The 11,581-nt window shown below is 40.3% G+C and overlaps 1 protein-coding gene across 3 annotated transcripts in view; it reads right to left on the bottom strand.

Moving 5' to 3' along the window:
- Positions 1–439: 439 nt before the first annotated feature.
- HPGD (15-hydroxyprostaglandin dehydrogenase) overlaps positions 440–11,581 on the bottom strand; it is a 31,175-nt gene continuing 20,033 nt past the window's right edge. For all 3 annotated transcript variants that reach the window (XM_089527006.1, XM_089527005.1, XM_089527007.1), the window contains 3 exons: positions 9,635–9,711; positions 6,018–6,181; positions 440–578 (listed from right to left, as the gene is read on the bottom strand). In XM_089527006.1, the coding sequence (XP_089383132.1) occupies positions 440–578; positions 6,018–6,181; positions 9,635–9,711 (380 nt within the window). The remainder of the gene's footprint in view (positions 579–6,017; positions 6,182–9,634; positions 9,712–11,581) is intronic.

Raw genomic sequence — 11,581 nt, 5'->3', positions numbered from 1 at the left:
CAAACCTTGGTCTCCAGAGTCCTAGTCCAACACTCAAACTACTACACCACATTTAAAAAAAACAACCTTCTAATCTCTGAAAGACAGAACAGAAAGGGCTATACTAAGTGCACAATGTTTTAGCCACATTCAGAGGTACAATAAAGAAGCGGGTTTGCAGTTTGGTGAATTTTACATTTTGTCACAAATAAAATTAGATAGTATTCAAATATTTTTGCAGCACTTGAAATGCCATCTGATATAAAAATAAGTAACAACAATATTAAAGTAACAACAATATAAAAATCATTTTTGCAATATAGCTAGTCCTTCACATAATAGATTTAGAACACAAGTGAATTCTTACTATTAAGCAAGATTTTCTTATTGCTTAACAATTCATTCCAACAGTCTCAAGGATGCAAATAATATTTCTTCTCAAAACAGTCACATAACAGGTTCATTGCATCTTGGAATGAAATGGTAGTGGACTGTATTCATGAAAATGAATCCCTTGATTTGTTGTAATCTTCATAATTTCTCCATTTAACTTGTCATCTTCAAGAAGTTTTATCAACCCTTCGGCAATTAATTGTGGGCTAAAAATAAATTTAGATTATAAGAATTAGAGATAGTATGCTTACAGATATGCAGAACATACCCTCAGCCTTAGAGCTATTAAGGAAAATACAGAAGCTAAGTAATACTGCAACCCTATGCAAGGCTAAATATACTTGAGTATCTATGCATACTGGAGGCAAACCATTTGTGATACACACATGAATACACAGATACACATCCAGGGAATAATTTCAACACTTGTTTAAATCACCATTTAAGTGTTCATATAATCCATTGTATTTTAAGAACCTATACTGCAGGCACGTACCTGCATTTGCCCCACAAAAAGTCTCTAGCCAACCCTATCAGCTTCCCTTCTGTCTTTATATCCCATATTTGTTCTTCTCCCTCCCAAGTTACATTTGGTACTATTAAAAGTTTCACTGCAGCATGTAATTTTCTGATGGAGAGACTAATTATTTTCTTTACACTGCTGAGCCTCTGTGCTGGAAATCACTCCCCCCTATTGCAACAAGACTTTCAATAAGCTTTTGTTGATATAAATGGAAGCTTTTAAAGAAGACTCAGGAGACTCACACCACCTCTGGTGCCCAACTTACCTCTTCTGAATTTGGCTCAATTTCAGTTTATCACACGGACCTTTCTCTCAAACAGCAACTTATGGGGCCCGAATTCAACACTGGAGGGAACAGGAAGCCGTTTTGAGTAAAATTTCCATGTGATAAAATCAGCCTAACTTCTGGATTTGAGCCAAATTCGGAAGAGGTAAGTCAGGCACCTGAGGTGGTGTGATAATCTCCTCAGTAAAGCAGTGGAGAATCAGGCTGCAGAATTAATAGTTTGACACTGCTTTAACTGCCATGTCTTAATGATATGGGATTCTGGGATTTTAAAATTTGTGAGAGTTAGCCTACTTTGTCAGAGAACTCTGGTGCCACAACAAACTACAAATCCTAGGATTCCATGGGATGGAGTCATGACAATTTAAGTGGTGACAAACTGCATTAATTCTGCAGTGTGACAGCAGTTTCAGTGTGATTTGTACCCTTTGTTCCATTGCAGCCACGTGTGACTCCTTGAGGCCCATTTCAACCTGTGTCCTAGTTTTTATACCACTGCAGCCATCCTTATGAATAAAAGCAGACCTGGGGCAGGGGTTATTATTTGGTTTGCATAATTAATTAACTTAAACCCAATGAGAGCTAAACATCACTACAATAAACATCTAACTTAATGTAAACCAAAAATGGTGCAAGCACATTCACAATTTTAATGGATAGCTCTACACTGATTTATGTGTTGCTCTGTTTGGTATGGGCTTGTTTGCTATGACCTGCCAAAAGGAGAGAGGAAGAAGGAAGCACTCAGTTAATCATATCCCTCTCTGCTCTTGGGCCACTCCCTTGTAATTTAGGGTTGATGCTTCTCAGGCTACCTGATCTGGAGGACTGTCAGTCCCCCCCTCCCCCAATGTGCCAGTGTGCTCATCCATACAGGAAGTCCCTGGAAGTATGGAGACTTTCCAATTCTTTCTGCTTTGATTTTACCAGCATACTCATGGTGTTACATCCAAACTGTTTCTCACTCACTCCTTGTGTTGTTTCTCCTTCCTCTCCTACTGATCACACATCATATCTAGATTCAGGCATTTTAGAAATGGACTTTCATCAATTTCCACTGAGACCTTTTCATAACATTACACTAGATAAGCATTGGGATCATTTTCTTTTATCGCTAGTATTCCTTTCCTTCACTTGATCTCTGTTTAATCTGCTGTACTGGGAACAGTTACTATGTTTCTTAGTGATGCCCGTCTTACCTAGCTGTGGGATAACAGAAACACACTGCCATGGAGATGTAAATTGTATTTTGGGAAATGTAATTTTAATTTAAACTGACATGGAGAGTGGAAATAAAAAAAAGTCCTTGTAAGTGTTGGGAGTTCCCTGGGAATACTTCCGAAGGGGGAAAATGTCATGTAGATCTCCAAAAAAACCCAAAACAAAACAAAATCACCACCAACAACAAAACAAAGGGAAAGGACAAGAACAAAACCAGGGACTTTCTGGTTTTCCAGTCCATTCAGATGGGCCAGTGACTTGTGCTCAATTGACTACAACTGTTTATTTCCTGGAAACATGCCAGGGATGGCAGCCTGTTGCTTGCAGATTGGCATGCTGGAACCATCTTTTTTAGTACTGGTTTAGTGCGGGCTGAGACCTAAGTCTTGTGGGAGAGATTTACACTTATACTCCTATATGAAACAGGCAGGGCTGTGAAAAAGAGAGGACAAGTGAGGCGATAGGGAGGTCAGTAATGAGATTTGCAGAACAGAGTCTACAAGAGTTTAGATGTGGAACAAGACTATTACTAAGAAATGGCCTGGGAAAAATGGGAGTAAGAGAGCTCATGGGGAAACTGGACAGCACTTGGGCCTTGCAGGTCCTCACATTTTTTCAAGTGATGTTAATTACTCACTGAGAATAAAGCCAGAGTTTTATGCAACACAAACAAGTTGCTTACTTTAGTTGCAGTTCTTTCAGTGGTCATTTCACACATATGCACTCTCATGTCCCTCCATAGTCATTGTGGAAAGCTGAGGCATTTTGGGCAAGACTCTCACTCACTCCCACTCATTCCAAATATGGCTTCTGCCTCTTCACTCAATTACAGTCAGCCACAATGATACTCCACAAAACGTTATTCACACTTACATGCCATACTTAAAGGAAAGAGGGCAAGTTGTGCGAGTTCACAGATGGTTACTGAACAACCACAGTTAAAGTTAAACAGCCTGTTTTTCTTCTTTGCACTCTCTGTGACTCATACATATGGGAGTATAGAAAGCTACACTCACTGCAAAGAGTGTAATTGAAGAACCAATGCCAGCACTAGTTTGCCAAAACATGCCTCTTGTCTGTCCCTCAGGTCCATGTGGTAATGTTAAACAAAGGTTGAAGGCAGGGGCCAAGTTTCAAGCAGTGGCATTCCTGTCAGAAAGCTGCCAAAGCATCCAGTCTTCTAGTACAATGCTATCTAATGGTAAATGGAACATGCTTGTCAACAATCTTATTGTTCCAGACATACATTTAGAAAATGTTTGCAATACTTTGGCTCACCCTTTACTGGGCCACTGTACTAAACAAAGAGTTTTGAAGCTTACATGAACTCTCTGGTCTAGCTGAAATAAAATAAGTAGGCTCCTCAGACATAGAAGGAGTACAACTAGAGGCCTAAACAGATGGCCCTAAAGAGGAGGCATCATGCTGCCCTTTGTGTGTCTGATCGGGGCTGCAACAACTGCACGCCGTTGACTGAATCCGCCATTTTTCCAGCCCCCAAAGAAGTGGCAAAATGTGGTGGCACTTTCTGGCTCTCCTTTTGGGGTGCATCATCTGAATGCCATGCTAAAGGAGCATCGTAATGCTGCTCACCGGGTGTGTGGGTAGCATGATAGCGGTTTGGGGGTGAAGTCAGGTGGGTGTTGTGCAGCCCCAGGCCCCCACTCTACCCCAACACTGGCCCTTTTGGGTGGTCTGTTTAGCTCCTTAGACTGAGAAGGATAACTACAAACAAAACAAAACAAAATAAAAAAATTCAAAGCCATGTGAAAATGTGAAACTACTTTGGATAGAAAAGTTATTGGAGGGATGTAACACCACCTGTTCCTTGTGAAATCACAGAAAGGGTAGATTGCGATGGAAAGCAGATCAGTTTGCCAGCCTCTGTGCTAAAGTAATGATGACCAATAAGACAGTCTTCATTGCCAGGAAATAAAGTTTGGTGGTACCCAATAGCTCAGTGGGCTTTGATATGAGACAAGTTATTGCAAAAGTAAATACCTACAGGAACCAATGGCCTCTGACACTGAGATGGGCTGTCAATCCACTTGAAAGTGTATATGAGGTCAAAATAAACCATATTGGCTGCCTTTTCTTGAAGGAAGTTGCAAAATTTGGTCTACTACTGCAGGAATTACAAAATTTCGTACATCTGTTCAAATGACCACCCAACTTGACTAGACTAAATGTCCTATTACATTTGGAGATAATTAGCTAATTGTTTTGAAGGTATGTCAGTCATAGACTGTTTGCATACTTTCAGGATGTAGCTACTGTGGCAGTAACATGTCTTGTTTGGGTATCCTTTTGAGGGGAATTAAGCCAGTCTGGGTGAGTTCAGAAGTTGTCCCAGTTCCTGGAAGGTAAATTCTCTCAATATAAAGGCTTTTGGTCCCAACACCTCACTTGGAAGTGACAAATTAATCTAGAACTATATGGGGCTGACCATGGGTTTGATTCTGTCAGACACCTGTGCAAAAGATGAAGCAATGATTGAATCTGATGTAATTCAGGCAGATGAAAAGGCATCAATCAGAAGAAAAAGTCAGCGAACAGCTTCTGGCATGTGGTGATTGCAATCAAAATCAACAAAATGGAGTACAGTGCGCCCGCGTCATATGCGGATGCACCATATGTGGCTTTCAGCATATGCAGAAAGCTGTGAGGGAGCCTGTGGGAGTGTGCGGGGCACAAGAGGTGGCGTGTCCCATTAAGACTAATGGGGTGCATGCCCATGGCGCTCGCGTGCCACTGCGCCATGCACGAGCCCCATTATTTTCAATGGGGCTTGAGCATACACATTTTTTTATGCTGGGGGCCAGAACGGCTCCCCTGCATAAGAAAAGGGCGCACTGTATGATGTTGTACAGTGCCTTCGAATTGCAAAGCAATGTGAATTTTGTCTTGATGTAGAACAGTTTGCTTTTCTCTTTTGCTACTTTGGAAAATAAACTAATAACTGTCAATTATCTTCCTGAGATATGTGATCTACTGCTAGGCTCTCTTGAATCTAAATGTGAAACATATCTTAATCCTGAAATACATCTTCCAATTGGAGCAGGTCTTGGACTCATTAAGGGACTGTGCAGACAGCCCCAAAGGGGCGGCCTTAAGCTGCTCCTTTTACAGCCAGTTCAGGGCCATAGCAACTGCACGCTGAACCCCCAATCTGGTCTTTGCAAGGTGCAAAAAGGAGCTGGAAAAAGCAGGTTGTTTTTGTGCCCTGGAAAAGGCACGATAGCTGCAGTGCTGTGGCTTTACAGTGCTCCTTCATGCAGATGCAGCACCAGAGGAGCCCCATGATGCTGTGCGCCATGTGGAGCAGCACGTGGCATCACGTCACCCTGGGGGCAGAGTCAGGGTGTGTGTCATACGGATGATATGCTCTGACTCCACCCCCAAGCTGGCCTTTAAGATCAGTCTGCACAAGGTCTAGTTTTTGCAAGGTACTGGCGAATAAAGTGCCACAGGACAAAGAGAGAACTGAAAGTTAGAGTAGAGTGCATCAGTTCAGACTGAGAGGTCAAATCCAAGGGTAGGCATGTACATTCATGCAGGTACATTCCTTCTCTCCATCTTTTAAATATAATCTCACTTTGTGCGTACTTTACTCACTCTAATATACCGTAGAATTTCATCATATCTCTGATATTTTCTTTGTAAGCTGAATATTGGCCCATGTTTTCTTCCTTGTCAATTGATTGTAGAATTGGTGTGTTGACAAAACCAGGACAGATAGCATTTATTCGTACACCATACTTTCCAACTGAAGAAGCCATCTACAAAATATATCAGATATGTTAAATGTTAAATGGAGAGTCTGAGTGGCTTTGTATTCAAAATATTCCAGGTTCAGTCTTAGAATCATAGAATCATAGAATGGAATTGGAAGAGACTGCAAGGGCCATCCAGTCCAATCCCCTGTCATGCAGGAAATCCAAATCAAAGCATCCTCGACAGATGGCCATCCAGCCTCTGTTTAAAGACCTCTAAGGAAGGAGAATCCAATACACTCCGAGGGAGTGTGTTCCACTGTCAAACAGCCCTTACTGTCAGGAAGTTCCTCCTAATGTTGAGGTGAACTCTCTTTTCCTGTAGCTTGCATCCATTGTTTTGGGTCCTAGTCTCTGGAGCAGCAGAAAACAAGCTTGCTCTCTCCTCAATATGACATCCTTTCAAATATTTAAACAGGGCTATCATATCACCTCTTAACCTTCTGTTCTCCAGGCTAAACATCCCCAGCTCCTTTAGTTGTTCCTCATAGGGCATGGCTTCCAGACCTTTTGCCATTTTAGTCACTCTCCTTTGGACATGCTCCAGTTTCTCCACATCCTTTTAAAATTGTGGTGCCCAGAACTGGACATAGTATTCCAGGTGGGGCCTGACCAAAGCAGAATAGAGTGGCACTATTACTTCCCTTGATCTAGACACTATACTTTTATTGATGCAGCCTAAAATTGCATTGGTCTTTTTAGCTGCCGCATCGCACTGTTGACTAATGTTCAAGTTGTGGTCTACTTGGACTCCCAGATCCCTTTCACACATAGTTTCATTCAGCCAGGTGTCGCCCATCCTATATCTGTGCATTTCATTTTTCCGCCCTAAGTGCAGTACCTTACATTTCTCCATGTTGAATTTCATTTTGTTAGCTTTGGCCCAGCTTTCTAGTCTATTCAGGTCATTTTGAATTTTGGTCCTGTCCTCTGGGGTATTAGCTACTCCCTCCTAATTTGGTGTCATCTGCAAATTTGATAAGTATGCCCCCAATTTTGTCATCCAAGTCATTGATAAAGATGTTGAATAGCACTGGGCCCAGGACAGACCCCTGTGGGACACCACTGGTCACTTCTCTCGAGGATGAAGAGGAGCCATTGTTGAGCACCCTTTGGGTTCGGCCGGTCAACCAATTACAAATCCATGTAACAGTTGACTTGTATAGCCCACATTTTACAAGCTTGTTTTCAAGATTGTCATGAGGAACTTTGTCAAAGGCCTTACTGAAATCAAGATATACTATATCCACAGCATTCCGTTTATCTAATAAACTGGTAATTTTATCAAAGAAAGAGATTAGATTTGTCTGGTATGACTTGTTTCTCTGAAACCCGTGTTGACTTTTTGTGATTATGGAGTTGCCTTCTACTTGTTCACAGACTCTCTGTTTAATGATTTGCTCTAGAATCTTTCCTGTTATTGATTTCAGACTAACTGGAGGATAATTGTTGGGATCCTCTTTTTTGGGAAGCCCTGCCGTTAAAAAGAAATAAGGCAAGAACTGGAGAGCCATTGCAAGTAAGATTAGACTAGAAAAGGGAGGCATCTGGTCTAGGGTTGGCCTGCAAGTTCCCCATTCCTTTGCAGAGGGAGAGGAATCCCTGCAGAAATAACAGCAGAGCTTCCCTTGAGCTTGCAAATATATCCCCACTGTCATCTACAGTCTCTGTACCATGGCATGACTTGTCCTAATCCAACTATAACTTCTGCTAGGAATACAGCCCCTGACATCATTCAGTCCATGGAAGGCTTCTAGCTTATTCTACTTCTCTAGAGTAGTTAATACCCAATTTAATGACAAATAGCTGACTTAGTAAAAGATAGCTTCTTGTGTTCCTCCATAATCCTCATCTATGTTTACAAGTCTTATTTTGTTCAAGTTAAAAAATTGATACTATACTGTACAGTATTTCCAAACCTTGCTTCTTCATCAACATTTTACTTGACTTTTTAATGGCAAATGGCATAGAAAGGAGTACTAAGTGTTATTAACTCAAGATATGTTGTTAGCTATACAGGTTGAGTAGCTCTTATCTGAAAATCAGGAATGCTCCAAAATCTAAAACTTTTTGAGTGCCTTCATGAAGCTTCAAGGGTTTAAATTTGGAATGTTTTGGATTTGGAATTTGGAATACAAGTAAGCTAGCATTCACTATATTTGCAAGGCTGGTGAGACTGGAGAATGAAGTAATGATCCCTGAATTGACAGAAGGTGTGGATTTGCACCTAGCACTACACGGTGATTTCATAGATCCTTGTGTCATTCTCCAGCCTCATGTCTCCCGAGATTCTTTCCAAACCTTGCAAATACAATACAGGTACATACTATACTACTTGTATTCAAAAATAAAGTAAAATAAAATCCCAACTCCAAAATACTTCTGGTCTTAAGCATTTTGTATAAGGGATATTCAACTTGTATTAGAATTAAAGAAGCAAAATTACCTTTAAAGCTCACTGGAAAAATTTCCAACAATGTGGTCCCTTTGCTTAACCATGATTTAATGATTTATTGCTTTAGAAAGCTTATTACAACATTTCCCAACTTGGTGCCCTACAGACCTTTTGATCTGTAACTCCCATCTGACCCAGCCCGTCTAGCCAATGGTTATGATACTGGCAGTCCAAAACTTCTAGAGGGCATCACATTGAGAAAGACTGATACATCCATAGTTGGCAGCTAGCAAGCTGTGGGCCACATCTGGTCAACATTTGTATGACAGTTATTCCATCATTTATCAGTGTCCCTTCAATATCCCAAAGCAGCCCTTCTGCTCACGGCAATCTTTTTATATCTGAATTTAGAACAAAAAGGAAATGGACAGATGTATACACATGCAATATTACTTGTATCTCTCATGTAATTACTCTGTTCACCACACAACACAGAATATGCTAATTTGAAGTTTCCAGTCTCAGAAAGATACCAGTACACTTGTGGAAACAAATGGAGAAGAATGGACTTGGACCATTGGCCCTTTACTTTGGTTGTCAGCTGACTCATTGATCAATCTTGTTGCTGAGCCCTAGTAAGTGACAAGGAGACAGACTCATATCCAAAAATTGATCAACATTTGTCATTTTGTCAATACAACATCTGTTCAAGGTATGCTAATTTATAATTGTACCTATACTACACTGAATACTTGAACATTGGACACAAAAGACATTTGTGAGAACTGGAAAGAACCTATTCTCTATTAATTTAAGCTGCTGTCAGACAGGTGTATTTCTTAGCATTGTTGTCACATTATGCAAATTATGTGAGAGACAATAAAAATACAGATAATCAAATTCTGAAAAGCAAGAGTGATTGTAAACTACACAGTTGCTTTCAGCAGATGAAATACCAAGGTAGCTGTAATTCAGATAATGAAGCTACTTTAGATACTGAGTGAAGGGAAAATAGGAACATAGATTTTTCATAAGGAAAATTGTGAGATTCTACTTATACTCACAGCAATTGAACGTGTAAATCCAACTACCCCATGCTTTGATGCAGAATAGACTGGCTGGTGAGGAGCTGGCATAAGTCCTTCAATAATAGAAAGAAAAGGGTCACAGATATTAATTGATGTATATTAATTTTTCATATAAATTGATATATTTTAAATCTGAGAACTGAGTAATACCTGTGAAAATAAAAAAAGAATCTATTTAGCCAAACACTTTCCCCTTTGGAGAAAGATGAGTTATTATTTATATTGTTTTTGTGTGCCTTCAAGCTGTTTCTGACTTACGGCGACCCTTAGGCAATCCTATCATGGGGTTTTCTTGGCAAGTTTCTTCAGAGGGAGTTTGCCCTTGCCATCCTCTCAGCTTGAGAGAGTGTGACTTTACCCAGGGTTACCCAGGGTTTACATGGTTGAGTAGGGACTTTAACCCTGATCTCCAGAGTCACTGTCCAACACTCAGACCACTAATCACGCTGGCTCTATTATTTATATTATTAATATTTGTATTATTTATATTCCCAGTCATTAAAAATAACAAGAGAATAACTTTAAAATGAACATTTCAGAAACATGTGACAAACGATATGAAACAAGGGCAAATGATTTTGCTTTACATCACAAGCACTCTCTCTCTCACACACAGTCCATATATATTGCATGAAACTGTTCAATCCATGTTCGAGGAATTGCAAAGGTGCAGAAAAAGCAGTTTGGGCTGGTGGCAAATAACTGTAAGTTGGTGCTAGGTGAAGTGGAGTGTCCAAACTCTACTCAGGGAATTTAAGTTTCAGACCATTGAGAGTCCTCAATATGCTGGAAACTAGAGAAAAGATTTCGATGGAATCATAAGTGATAAACTTGCATACCATAAAGCTCTAACTAGGGAACAGAAACACTTCTTTACCCTGAAACAATTGTCTCCTTCCACTGAAATGACAGACCATTTGGTATAGTAGGAATACAGAAAATAAAAGTGTCTTCCAAATGAAACAGTGTTTTTCTCTCTACAGAACTAAATTAGAGTGAGAAGTCACATCCCCCCAACTCCCATTAGTTAAGAATACTGTATTCTGGGTTGGGTCTGTTTCCTCTGGATGGAACAGTTCCTTTAATCCAGAAAAGGCTTTTGATTCAGGGGAAGTACCCACTGATCAAAGAGAGGGAGGTGGTATTTGTTGATTACTCTTTCTTCCTGCAGTCTTCTATGCCATCAAAAATCTGCTCAGGAAGCTTCGGAGTTCCTTCCAGAATAGTGGGAACCGTGACACTGGGAAATGCTGGGAAACGGGGTACTGGAAATCACTGATTCCACTCCCTATTCTGGCAGCAAGAACTGGAGCAAGTCCTCTTAGGGAATGTTATCATAAGTGAAAAAAGAAGCTGTATTAAAATCAATATATATTTTCAAAGTTTTAAAAAGTGAATGTTTAAAAATTAACTTGTGTTCCAATTGGGTACTTGTAAAATAGTACTGAATGGGAGTGGAGGGAGTTGGCAATTAGAAACTGAAAAAAAGGGGGGCCTCATTGCTAAATCTCATATATACACAACATTAACAGTAGAACAGTGTGTTAGGTCTCAAAATTATGCTATGGCTTTCTAGAAATAATGCATTTAAAACACTATTCTTCTTTATCAGAGATCATTTCAGGCTTGAGGGTCCCTTTATGCACTGCCCTCTGTGGGTTTCCTCCTCTATCTTTGGGATGCCAGTTGTGATACTCCTTTGAGCAGCTCTGTGTACCTGACATTTTAACATAACCTTTTATTGTGGTTTTGTAGGGAAATTAAAATAGCACATTGCTCCCTGCCCCATTCCTGATGAGTAGAGCTTGGTAAAGGTGTCACTATTTGCCCGGTAGCCATGGAAAGATCAGATTCTAAATGCATTTATTTGCATTTCTAAAGCTCCACATGCATTTCTAAAGCTCCACATTTGTAGACAATCAG

This window comes from Sceloporus occidentalis, unplaced genomic scaffold, assembly GCF_023333645.1.
Source record: "Sceloporus occidentalis isolate IW3139 unplaced genomic scaffold, rSceOcc1.0.p SCAF_5, whole genome shotgun sequence".
Lineage (NCBI taxonomy): Eukaryota > Metazoa > Chordata > Lepidosauria > Squamata > Phrynosomatidae > Sceloporus > Sceloporus occidentalis.
This window is presented reverse-complemented; position numbering and strand designations above follow the sequence as displayed.